General features: G+C 44.4%; 1 protein-coding gene across 1 annotated transcript in view; it reads right to left on the reverse strand.

The window, feature by feature from the left end:
* Positions 1-1,016: 1,016 nt before the first annotated feature.
* MROH2B (maestro heat like repeat family member 2B) overlaps positions 1,017-13,329 on the reverse strand; it is a 59,372-nt gene continuing 47,059 nt past the window's right edge. The window contains exons 31-42 of the mRNA XM_010974454.3: positions 12,074-12,231; positions 11,505-11,631; positions 10,808-10,995; positions 9,457-9,597; positions 8,935-9,049; positions 8,009-8,155; positions 7,336-7,518; positions 3,553-3,708; positions 3,087-3,221; positions 2,587-2,689; positions 1,569-1,634; positions 1,017-1,123 (exon numbers count right to left, since the gene is read on the reverse strand). Of these exons, the coding sequence (XP_010972756.3) occupies positions 1,017-1,123; positions 1,569-1,634; positions 2,587-2,689; positions 3,087-3,221; positions 3,553-3,708; positions 7,336-7,518; positions 8,009-8,155; positions 8,935-9,049; positions 9,457-9,597; positions 10,808-10,995; positions 11,505-11,631; positions 12,074-12,231 (1,626 nt within the window). The remainder of the gene's footprint in view (positions 1,124-1,568; positions 1,635-2,586; positions 2,690-3,086; positions 3,222-3,552; positions 3,709-7,335; positions 7,519-8,008; positions 8,156-8,934; positions 9,050-9,456; positions 9,598-10,807; positions 10,996-11,504; positions 11,632-12,073; positions 12,232-13,329) is intronic.

Here is a 13,329-nt window from a genome sequence, read left to right on the forward strand (position 1 = left end):
GTACGCAGATGTCATAGAATATAAGCTCCATAAGTGTAGAATTTTTCTATTTTGTTCCTCATATTTGTAGCCCAGTGGCTATAATAGTGCCTTATAAATTGATGGCACTCAATGAGTATTTGTTACATGAATGAAAAAATGGACTCTGGCCTAAAATCTCTGAACAAAAAGATTCCTTTGGTTCCTAAAAGGTTTTGTAGAAACAAAAGATGCTTTCCCAAAGGGCTTGAGGACGAAGGGATTAGGACATAGGTAAAAGGAATTTGTAAAGAGATACATCAATTTAATAACGTTGTAAATGTGTGCCAGGTTCTGCATTAGAAACTTCTTTTTATGTACATAATTTCCTGTAGGTGACCTTTCAGGTGTTCATTGTGGAAAAGAGTAAAGAATTATGATTCAGATGCTGTGGAGAAGGTTAACACATGCACACCCACACACACAATTCAAAAGGAGGAATGCTTTAGGACAAAAATGGAAAGGAAACTATGAGATTTAGTAGAATGTCAGAAAGGGTTTTTTTTGTAGAAAAACACCCCGTGTGGTCTCGAAACATAAATTACAACTTAAGAAAGAACAGACAGGTTAAAGTTTGTTATAAGACTATTTTTTTTAGAAAGGGAAGAGTGAAGGTCGTAATTCAAAGCTGGCAAAGATGTGAGACGAAAAGGCTATGTGTGGAAACAAGCAGTGGTCCTTTTCTTAATGGCAGCAGAACTGTTTCACGTTCTGTCCTGTTTTGATAGCCACTGGGAGGCAAGCTTCCCAAGCCCGGAGGCTAGCCTATGCAAAGCCGTGAAGGCTGTCCACACTCAGATCACAGGTTTCCCCTCAGGTGCATTGGTGCGATTGGTTTTCACTAATGGGAGACCCTGGAGGGTAAGGAATGCACTACCCCCTCAACATCTCCACCCCAGGTGCCATCTCTTTCCTAGAGGTGCTGCAGTTTCGTCAGTTACGAGGATGGAGACAGGAGTCAGTTACAGAAAAAGCCTAGCAGTTTATTTCCCGATGGTTTACGGACGGATGCTTGTCTCTTTATACCTTCTCAAGAGGGTCTGCAAGGCAGCTTCCGCTGCCCTCTGGACGCTGATACAGGGGTCTTGCCGAAGTGCCTGGAGCCCTGAAATGGAAAGATTAGAAACATCCAGTGAATGAGGAAGCCAAGGCCCAAGTTCTGCAGCACAGTGAGGCCCCCACTGAGGGCCTATGCTGTGTGGGGCTCAGGCCCTTGGGCTCACGTTTTACCCTAACATGTAGGGTCTAAAGCCACAAGTTGAGAATCTATTTTAACATTAAAATAAGGGAAGAGAAGATCCTGACCTTGTGGTCACTAGGCTTACAATTGGAAAATCAAGGTCTGGTGGGAAAGACACCCACAGCGAAGTGGAGCCAGGTTGCATTACACTCTGGAGAAATTCCAGTATCTAGGGAGTATCAGAGGCGATTGCTAATGGGGACACTATGATTTTTAACTTCAGGGCTGACATGGAACTTGGATCATCATTGATTTCTCTTTCTCTAAGAACTTGACAGTGCTCTGGGCAGAAGCCAGGGTTGGTACTCACGCGTGGTCAGCTGTTCTCTGTCCAATAACTCCACATATTGGTTGGTCAAATTAAGAACGATAGCATCTAAAAGCAGCAGGAGGAAGTTACTGGTTTCATTATAGAGGAACAGGCCATGAAAAGCAGGTCAGGTCAGACTCTGCACTTGGTTGTAAGTTAATGTTCTGGCTGGTGACTGAACAAGCTACAGACTCCCTCTGCATCTCCAGGAGGATGTGAGGGTGACATCTGCTGGGTCTTGAGTGCCACGGCTGGAAGCTGTCAGCCACTCACCATGGATTTGGGAAAACTCACACTATGTCCTCTAGGGGGCACCAGTTGTCAGGGTTTCAAACATGTGTAAGCTATGGGCCCTGTCTTCAAAAAGTTTGCAGTGCAGTTAGGGAGGGTCACACACACGATCCATAAGGAATCTCAGGCTTTAACCCAATCTTAAAGGTGGCCAACTGAGTGGGCCTGTTCACGGTGCGCTGGATTAGTTGGAACAGACTTAGAATTTCCTAATAGAGGCATCCTCTGAGATTCACTGACTTTCCTCCTTTATTTTACAGATCAGACCAAGAGGCAACACAGAGATATGAACTGTCCAGAATCACACAGCAGAGCCAAGGTCTGCTGGCTCCTGCACCCACACACTTTCTACTAGGATCACATTGCTACTAAAGCTCTCAGCTTGAACTGAGCTTAAAGGTTGACTCCAGTTTAATCTTAAGGGATAATGCAAAGGAAGACATTGAGGCGAAAGCAGCAGGCTTGGAGCAAAGACTTGGGGTAAAGAAAGAGCAGTGACTTGGAACCAGGAGAAACACAGCAGGCTATGTTTTCATCTGCAAAAGAGAACAGGTTCTTTGGAGGCAAAATGTTGCAAGACATGAAATGGATTCCTTTCTGGCTTTTTTTGTTTTGTTTTTTGGTGTCTTTTGGGTCATGCCAATCATGCCAGCATTCACGCTGGGGTAGCTTCCAGACAAAGCACAAGGTGCAGACCTAGGAGTGTGGAAGGCAGACATGCCCTCACCTGTGAGTTTGACGGCTGCGCTCCTGATCATCTCCCAGCTGCTGCTGAAGAAGGTGAATGAGTGTGTGTGGAGGATCCACAGGATTTCTTGGTTTTTCTTTGCCTAGAAGAGAGATGTGTGTTACAAAGAGGGCAACTGGAAAGTGACCTGTTGTGAAATTCAGCATCCTAGAGGTCCTAAGGAGAGACTTCTAAAGGCCAGCAAGCACCCATACAGCCATTAATTACTCTGTTCGAAGATGTCTTACGGCTGTTTCATTCTCAATTTAATCAGCATGGCACTGGGGCTTTGGGACAAATCAACAGATGTGTTTCAGGAACTGAGAACGGATCACAGTTGGGACTTGGGTAAAGAACAGAGGGTAATGTGGCAGGCCACCAAGAATCCTTCTAGGACAGTTCTGGCTCTGGCCAGGATTCCTTGCTATGCTGTTTGCCTTCTGGGATTTGTCTGGACTCTTGTCTGGCATTTTTGGAAGCAGCTTCTACTGCACACTCACCAGTTTCACACAGAATTGCCTATAGAAATCCCTGGCCCTTGGTAGATCTTGACCGTCAAGGAGATGATCTAATACCCCATAGAGTTCCTGGAGACCCAGAAATGGAATGCAGATGATCAGGACTTCTCGGCACGCCTGGAAAACAGTTTTCTGCGTCACGGTCCATAATGCTGGATCCCCTTCCAGAAGGGGAGAAATACTGACTGGTGTGTTGGGAAAGGAACAGTAAAAGTCAGTGACATGCAGGGCTTCACACTCAGTGCTGCCACCTTCCCAGTTTCAAGGATGGAAACGCAAACTCCAGAGGGGATGGCAAAAAAGCCCCCAGGATTGGTGAAGTGGTTTCAGGTTCATTTGAGAGGGGAGCCTTCAAATCTGGCTTCTGGTCCAGGAAGACTAGGCTTCCCAGCACCTCTTGGCCATGGGTTTGTGGGGAGGTACAGGCTTCTGTGCAAGGGCCACTTACAGTCCCGATCTTGGGATTGGGATCCCAGAGGTGGAGAAGGAATGAAATCATGCTCTTTTTTATTTCTTCAGCAAAGAAAATCTTCCACTTTCTTCCTGTTAGGCATGCCAGATTCTCAAATAAGAGGATGGCGGTCAGCCTCACATCATCCTGCTCCTGTGGTGACAGAGGCATGTTGTGGGTGAGTCCCCCACACAGGCCACCCGCTGCTGGTGGCCCCCACCCCGTCCCGCCCTGCCCCACTTCAGTAAAGGGAGGCTGGAACCCAGCACTGATGCACACCTGTCATAACCCTGTGGATTCTAAGAATGCTCACCCAGCAGCTTTTACCCACACGAGTTTAAATGACCACAGGTCTGGGGTGTAAGTGATACCGTGGAGCTAGAGGTTTGGTTTCTGCTTTTCAGTAGCTGATGGGGAACCGTGACCACAGGAATGAGAAACAGGGAGTGCTGGCAGCTAGGGATGGTTCTGTTTATTCTGTATTTTACACAAATTAGCCTGATAGCATCATTAGCCTGAAATTAGGAGGCCTCTGATCTAAATTGCCCAAGGCCTAGGACTCCCTCAGAGACCCCAAGTACTTTCCAAAGGGATTATAGGAAGCTCAAAAATCTGGGCCTTGGGTGTCAGAGAGGGAGGATAAACAAACAAGAGCTTAGCTGTACTCTTGCATATGTGACGTTATGGAGCCCCCCGCCTGCTGTCCAGGAGGGTGGGTGATGCTTTTTAGCAGCAAAGGAAAAGGTGGTAGAGAAAGATGGCCTTCTAGGATCTCAGACACCTTGTTGTTGTGGTCCAGAGTTCTAACAGACTCTGATGAATTTTCTGGAGGTTTTCTTTTTTCATCCTTTTTTCTTATTTTTTTTTGTGGGGGAGGTGACCTAGAAAAGTAGTTTAACATACCCATATGAATGCAGAGGGATGGAGGGAAAAGTCATTCTGAATAGCAGAATATTATTTCGATTAGCAATGAACAAGGGCAAACAAAAAAAGCACTCCCATGAATTGAGAGGAAGGAGTTAATTTTTTTTTAATGGTAGAAATTTTTCATTCTAGAATTCTGTTCTCATTCAAATTACTACAAGAGGAAATAAAGATATTTTCAGATCAGCAGATCTGAAAGGTCTGCATCTGAAGGATGCAGAACTACAGAACAGAGGAGTTAATTTTGATGGCAAAACAAAATGTATAAGAAGTGGGCGCGTCAACAAAATGCTGTGAAAAAGGAACTTAATAAAGGTCTTCCATAACAAATAAAGATGACTTGTTGAGAAAAGTCCAGAAAAGTTAACTGAATACATGAGCTGGGACCTCACAGAATGGAAATCGAAGTAGAAATGTGCCTTAAATGCACCAGGAGTAAGGTCAGGGTATATTTTTAAAAGGTCTCTTTTTAGAAAAAGAAAGAAAACCAATAGCAAAGTATCCAAAAGGTAGAGAGGTATCCACTTCTTAAAGAATTTTTTGAATTTTCTAAAATCAATGATCTAATGCTAGGTCAAAAGAGAATCAGCCAATTGGGATGATGAAAAAGCAGAGAAGAGAAGGGGCAAAGTGTTCTGGGTGCCAGGAGGGATCTGAGGGTTGATGTCCTTGTCACGGAGATTGAGGTGCTGGCTCAGGGTGACAGTGTGGGGAACAGCAGTGCACAGGACCTGGAGCCTGGGACAGCAGCCACATTTGCTGTTCTACTGTTTCATCAAAGTGTGGCTGTATTTTGAGATTTTTCAAGAAAGTGCTTAAATATTGAAGAAAAGAAAGGAAAAACTTGGAGGTTGCAGAGTTGTATGCTTAATCTATAGAAAAATACAGGGGCAAAATATCATCGTTAGATGCAGAAAGAGAGCATAATGAAGACTCAAGTTTTGTCAAACTTGACTTTTATGTGAATTTGATGAAATTGATACCTACTAGGAATGAGAAAGTTCTAATCTAACAACCAGAGAGACTTTAGATTTTTCTCCTCTACAATAAGACAGAAATATTCTCTTGATCACAAAACTCATGGATCGACTTGTGATCATTGGAGGCTCAGATCCAAGAGAGTTACTATCATTGGATCCACAACAGCCCAGGGAAACCTAGCAGGTGAGGCTCTGTATGGGCGACTTCAGCCCTTTGTTGGTAAAGATTGTCATCTGTTATCTGTGTAATGAAAACAAAAAGAACATCCTTGTTATTTTACAGAAGATTGAGATCCCAGTAAGTACACTTGAGGACAAGATGAAAATTAAAAGTAATACTGGTACATTGGAGAAAGTAGTTGGAAACCAGCAGAAAGCGGCTCTCAAAGGCTAGGTTTAGGCTGGACACAAACAAGGGAAATGGAAAATCACAAAAATGGAGGACTATTGACTGCGGGCATGAGTGGCAGACTGAAATCTGGGGGTCTGTGTGGTTAATCAATTGCTAAGGAGTCATGAAGAAAGGGCACGATTAAAAAAACTTTGGAGAGAATAAATAGAAAAAGATTGGACTTGAGAGGTAATTTTTCTTTTGATTCTATTCAATACTTCTCAGGCTTCATTTAGAGATACAACACAGTCACTAGCTTGTAAAATATTTAAGGAGCTGAAAAATTAGGTTTATGGTGAATAATGACAGAAATAAACACTTTTCAGTCTGGAGACTATCAGGTGAATGGGTAATTTAATAAAGCCTTAATGTTTAAGAAGGATGCACTAGAGGAGGCAACCAGCGGCTTCTGTCTCCTCTGACAGACAACACAACATGAGCAGACAGGTTTAGATCACAAAAGATAGATCTAAGTTAGACGTGAAATAGATTTTTACATTGATGACAATGAATAAACCGAAAAGAACTAAGAAAATCTAGTTTCCCAGAAGACATAAAGGAGAATGACCTTCCTTTGTCTAAGATCATGGACTGATGTTTTTTGAAATGAGGGCTACACACCACATCAGGGGTTGACAAACTTTTTCTGTAAAAGGCCAAACAGTGACTAATTCAGACTTTGCAGGCCAGTTTCTGTAACAATGAATGAGCTCTGTGGATGAAGTGTGCAAGCAGCCACAGATAATAAGTAACCAGTGAGCATGGCTGTGTTCCAATAAAACCTAATTTACAAAAAGATGCTCTGGGTCAAATGTGGCCCATGAACCACAGGTCAGTTGACCAACTCCTGGATGAAATGAACTGCACAGGCATTTTGAATCTTTGAGATCTTGGATGTGGGAAAGAAAGTGCTGGAAGCAACAACGTCTAGTCCTGTATTGAGTACTGTCATAATCTGTGTTTCCCCCAGCAGCAAATTTGAGATGAGGATTTAGGAGTAAGAAATTTATTTGGAGCAGGTAAGGTATAGCTCAGTGGTAGAGTTCGCACTTAGCATGCATGAGGGCCTGGGTTCAATCCCCAGTACCTCTGTTAGAAAAAAAAAAAGAAATTTATTTGAGAGGTGAGCCCAGGAAGAGTGACAGGGAAGAGAAGAAACATACGAAAGGGGATTTGTCATATGTGGCCCCCTGATGGGCAAGGAGCACTCCATCCTTCAAACGCTTGTTTCTTATTGTTTGAGGGTCCCTTCCCAACAGGTCTGGCCCACCTTGCTCAGCCCAATCGTGATTCCCTGGCCGGGAGAGTACCCTCGGGCAGAGACCCAGGAAGCCAACAGCCTCCCAGGAAATGAACAGGTGACCTCAGGGGCAGGCCCAGGCATGCAGCTGGACACCGACACAGTCTGCTACCAGCGCTATCTGAGCCTCTTTCTGTTCACTCCTTCCTTCTGGGGAGAGAAGACTCCTGACCAGACTCACTTACGTCTTCAAAGAAGGTTCTTGTCTGCAGCACTATTTCTTTGAAGTAGAAGCTGATATCTCGGTCTGTGAGCAGCTCCAGGATCATTTTTAGTGCCTTCAAGCTTTCACAGACAACCTCGGTGCGGGCCAGGTGGTAGAGGCCTCTGATGACAGATTCTAGTATTATCTGCTTATGCTTCTTCACCTATTTTGAAATACGGTCTTTTAATCTCAAAAATTGTTCTATGTGTGCCTGGAACAGGGTAGGAGACCTCAGACGAGGGGACTGAAATTCTGTTGGGGTCACATGTACTTCAATCTAAGAGCCACCACCTCAGCAATTTATTTGGATTTTCACTTCATTTCCATGCAACCACGAGGTGAGGAGTGAGTCAATAATTATTTGAAAACTCTACTTAAGCGGGGAGGATATAGCTCAGTGGTAGAATGCATACTTGGCATGCACGAGGGCCTGGGTTCAATTGTTTTTTTCTTTTTAGCTTTTACCTATGTTTTTTTTTCTTTTTTCTGGGTTCAATTTTTAGTACCTCCATTTAAATAAATAGATACCTAATTACCTCCCCACCAAAAAAAAAAAAAAACAAAAAACAAAAAAACAAAAAACCCCAAAAAACCCACCAAAAAACCCTCTACTTAGATGGACCATTTTTTCGTCCCCACTAAACTCCTTTTACCTTGTGAGGGGCTCCCGAAGCCGTATTACCGAGACCTCGGATGGCCATTTGCCTCAGGATGGCGTTGGAGTCCCAGGCACTCTGATCCATGAGGATCAGCACTTCCCGCAGATTCCCGTGCTTCCAGAGGATTGGCTCCTTCATGAGCTGAAAACGACATGCTCCTCCCCTTTAGATCAGGGCACGGCCTCCCTTCTGGTGAGTGTCAAAGGCATCCTAACTCAGGTTAAGGAGTAGGGCTCAGCTGCTTGGGGAGCAGAGGAGGGAGCCCTTGGGTGAGTTAGCACATCTCGCAGGAGCTAAGCTCTAGCTGTGAGCGCCTCACGGATCAAGGCTACGTGGTGATGAGAAACCAAAGTACCTCGTTGAGAAGATATTTCTAAATAAGTTCATTTGTGTCATTATTTTAGATTCCACAAATAAGTGAAATCACATGATATTTGTATATGTATAACTGAATCACTGTGCTGTACACCAGAAACTAACATGACATTGTAAATCAACTCTACTTCAGTAATAATATAAAAAAAGAGAAGATATTTCCCATCTAAGAGGAAAAATGCAGCAGGGAAAACGAGGTACTGACAACGTCTCTTCTCTGGATCGTCTGAGTCAGCCCGTTATCTCAGAGTTTGAAAGGATCACAGTAATACATTTGTTGGTTACTTTTTGTTTTGTTCCTTCCGGGTTTATTCTCTACCCTTCTGTGTCCTGGGAGATGATTTCTGCAGAGCAGAGGGCAGGGAGAGGATATGGCTTCCTCTCTCTCTCCCTGATCAAGTGCCGTGTCTCTGCCTGTAGCTGGGTCTCTGCTCCCAAAGCTCCCGTGGAGGGTCCCTCTTCCATGGCTCCAGCTCCCACTGAAGTCCCGAGAGAAATCCCTCCGGGGAACCCAATGACCCTGCTGGGATGGCTGCCCTCCTTGCCTCAGAGAAGAAAGCTGTGCCAGTTATCCGGTAGTTCTCGGAGGAGGAGGTGAGGGACGGCAGGAGCTGGTCCATGATGTCCAGTATGATGCCGTGTTGCCACACCGTCATGCTCCTGGAAAAACCAAGCCTCCCATTGTAGCAGAGACCATTTTCTTTCAAAATGATGGAAGACACTTCAGTCTATTTCTCTATCAGGAAAATAAATGATCTAAAAAGGAATGTTAAAAAGGAAAGAGCACCAAGGCTTAAGCTTTATAATAGCCTATCCAAGGTCCCGACTGAAGTGCCGTTTGCCTAAAGCTATTGGTTGTATCACTGTGTTTTGAGGGCTTGGTGAGTTTACGGCTGATTCCACCAGCTCTTCCCAAACCGCTTTGCTCTTTCTTCCCTATTTTTTTCCCTGGACTGTAGGTCCTTGGTGAGTCGACTGCTCTCAGTGAAGTTGCCTGCATTGCATTTTTACTTAATTTTTAGGTTTTTTTTCCCTTTGCATCTAGTTCTAGAATATCTGCACGTTACCTGGCCAGTGCACATACTCCCAGGTGGTGGGTACCGGGGCTGCTGAGCAGGGTCCATACGTTGTCCCCCTCGTCAGATTCTTTGGCCAGGCCTTCTCTCATGGCCTGGGCTTGCACACACTTCAGAGTTGTCGCTGAGAGCCTGGAGGAGACAGTTGACATCACAAAAGTAAGTCAACCCCACGCAGGGAACTGTGAATCCCCATGTTCACTCTTCCTATTCCCCATGATGCTCCCTCAATCCTGGGTAAATGAATGTTGGCAAGGAAAACACAGGCAGCTGGCTCTCACTCTTTAGTTCTGGGGTCAAGGGGGCATTGGGATGATTTGAGTTGGTAAATGATGCCACAAAATCTTGTCAATCTTTCCTGAGAAAATAAAGCCCTAAGGATGGACAGTGCAAAATATCATGTTTCACTGATTTTAAAACAGTAGCTGGGAAATCAGGATGCATCTCGCAATGGATAGCGCGTTACCATCGTTGGCCAGACAGTCGTGGTGATGTGGTCGTGCTGCCTGTGTATACAACGCATGGACACACGTGGAGTTAGGTGTGCCTCTTTATGCTGTGGTCATTTTAGTGAAGCCATGTGTGTTAGCGTAACTATGTGTGCTGAGCCTGACTACTGCATACATTGTCTAGAAAAAGGTTGATGACACCTTGGAATAAAAAGTTATGCAAGAGCAAGGAAACAGCTGTGTAACACAGGATAAAAATCTATGCCTAATAATCCTAAAGGAGCTCTTTGGATCAATATAAAATACAAATTAAAAAATATAAGAGAACATCATAGAGAATATGAAAGGAATATATGTGTATGTATGACTGAAACATTATGCTGTACATCAGAAATTGACACAATGTTGTAAACTGACTATATTTCAATAAAAAAATGTAAGAGAGCATTGATTCATGGCTAAATGGGGACTCTTTTTTTTCTCTTTCTCAGTGGTATCCAAAATAATTCTGCTTCCTTCAACTGGTGAAGTCTTCGATCTGATGAAATAGGGTATTTATTTTTATTTTTCTTCTTTCCCTGGTGGCCTTGAATATCACAGAATTCTAGCTCTCCCTGAAAGTTCTCAGTGAAAGGAAACAAAGGAAATGGGCTGGGTCCTCGAGGGAAGAGGACATAGCTGCTTATTCATTACGTGACTGTTCTGGGCAGCCGCGCTGGGGCCTGGGTACTGGCTCAGGGAAGAACTACAAGCCTTCAGGATGGAGGGGCCTTGTTTCTAGAGGCAGTCAGGGCCCTACCAGAAGGCACAGGCCTGGACTTCCATAGTCCCTTTTCTGGAGTCTGGGGTCAGCACTGCTCTGGAAGGCCCTCCCTCCCCGCCAGGCCATTTACCTGCTGGGGTCTGAGATCTGCTGTCGCTCTCCCTGTGGCATCACCCGGCGCCTGCGGTTCAAGGTCGTCGTGGGCATCTTCTGGCCCAGCGTGCAGCTGACCAGCTTCAGGAGAAGGGTGAATAGCTCCGGGTATAAGCCTGTGACAGGGCTGCCGGTCGACACCACCTCATGGATCGCACAGGCCACCTGAGGGGAGAAAAGCCTTGTCATGACTAATCTTCACGCTTTGTTTTCTCCCCAGATGACTGCTTTCCAGATAGACCACACTTAGGGTTCAAAATACATTGAAAAGGGAGGGCTTATTTGCCTGGAAACGTCTCAATTCATACTGTGTTTCTCTCTCAGGACTGCCATGTGGGGTGACTCCGGACTCTAGGGGGGCACCAGTCATGTAAAATGGAATGTTTTCCAGTATTGGGGTATTTCAACAAAAAAGGGATGTTTTGGGTAACTTGAAGACTGAGGTGGAAATAGAGATACACAGATTTTCTTTGGGCTGATGAAAAATTTGCTTCTAAACATGATCAGTGATGGACAAAAATCACTGCACTATTTGTCCAATATAAACTGGAGTCAGTTTAAAACCAGGATATGAGGGGGGGAGACATGTGAATAACACTACATCACCAGGTGCCAGGCGGGAGCGATCGCGGAGTGGGGCGCCATTCCAGGCGCTGATGGGATGTACAACTCACGGAAATTGCATCTATTCCAGCTAAATCATCTTCTAGTCCGTTCCCCAGTTTGTCTATTAAGGCCCGTAGGAGTTTGCCACTGGAGGCTGGGTTCTCAGCCAGAGCCTTCCACAGTGTCTTTGTGTCCCTGGAGAGGCAAGGCAGGGAGCCGATAAGGCACAACTCCTTGGCACATGAGCTTTTCCAGCTGATCTGCTCTAAAACCACATTATGGCTCATCACAATTTCAAGGTCAGATGGACATGCCAACTTGCCCAGGGATAATAAGGATATTTTATTCAACAGTCTAGCTTACTGGCCTTGGGTTTGTTAATGTCCATCACGACATAAACCTCTCATATAGATGTATTATAGATGTAAATATATATAAAATCATTATTCAATGAAGACGTGTATTTGAAAAACACTTGGAAAACCATTACTTGTGGTTCAAACACCATTTCTGAAATTATTCAGATGCAATGTTTTCGACTTTTGTCTGCTGTCTTTCTCTCAAACCACAAATTCTTGCCCAATGCCTTACAGAGTGGACTTCCCTGGGAGAAGGGACCAGCTCAGTTAGAATCTACCTGTCAAAGGGCAGAGGCTTCTGCAAAAGGTTGGCAACAACTGCATCCATGTGAAAGCTGGCTATCTGGGAGATGGCTTCTAGCATGAAATGAAAACTTTCCTCCTTTTGTCTGAGGACCGGCATGTGATGATAAATTATGCCCAAGATTTCCAACAGCTAAAAAGAAAAAGCCAAATCAAACATTTTCCCTCTATATGGATGGCTTGGGTCATGGATGGTCAGCATATTACAAGTGGTGGTGGATGAATTACAAATAATGAAAGTAATTGATTCCATACATGGCTTATCTCTTGCTCAGGGCTGTTACTGACAAATTGGGCATTTATGCTTAAATCAATTTAGCAAACATTTAGTGAAAGGCTGCATCATACCAGATGCTGTGTTAGGCATTGTGGGGAATTTACCAAGGATCAATAAGATGAAGCCCTTTCTCAAAAGGAATGAGTGGTCTAGTACAGGACCTCAGCTTTATGCCCAGAGCCCTGGGCACAAGGCAGTGTATGGCAAATGGTAAACAAGAGGTGCACAGGATTGATGGGGAATCCAGGAGTAACTGAGGTCACTCTGGAGGGGCATCTGGTCTGGATCTCAAAGGATATATAGCAATCTCAGAAAGCAAGGTGGAGATCTGCTTGGGGAAAGACATTCTCCCCAGAAAGAAGAGCACAGGTAAAGATTAAAATAAAAAAACCACGAAAGTAAAGCACAGAGGGTTTAGAGAGCAGTGAAACTAGTCTGTCTGATTCCACAACGGTGGATGCACGTCAGTATACATTTGTCAACACTGAGAGTGGACCCGAATGTACACTATGGACTTTGAGTGATCATATGATGTGTCACTGTAGTGTCACTGATGGTAGCAAATGTACCACTGTGGTGTGGGGTTGATTGTGTGGAGACAGGGTATTTGGAACTCTGTACCTTCTCCTCAATTTTGCTGTGAACCTGGTGGCTGTGAAAAATAAAGTCCATATGAAAAATAGCATGAGAGCATGTTAGAAGCCAATTTGAAAAGGTTTATGGAATAGAAGAATGGTCCAGTTTGGAGCACAAGGAGAATGAGGGTGATAAAAGAAGATAACTTGATGGAAAAGCAGCAGCCAGAATCTAAGGGACATTGAGGGCTCTTTCTGAATTGGGGTGTTAACCTGTGTGCAGTGGGGGATGAACTTATACAACTGGATTTTTGACAAGGGGAAGGGCATGTCTCTACGTCTCTATGCTAAAGTAACTTTGCTCCTAGTAAATATTTGT

This window comes from Camelus dromedarius, chromosome 3 (assembly GCF_036321535.1).
Source record: "Camelus dromedarius isolate mCamDro1 chromosome 3, mCamDro1.pat, whole genome shotgun sequence".
NCBI lineage: Eukaryota > Metazoa > Chordata > Mammalia > Artiodactyla > Camelidae > Camelus > Camelus dromedarius.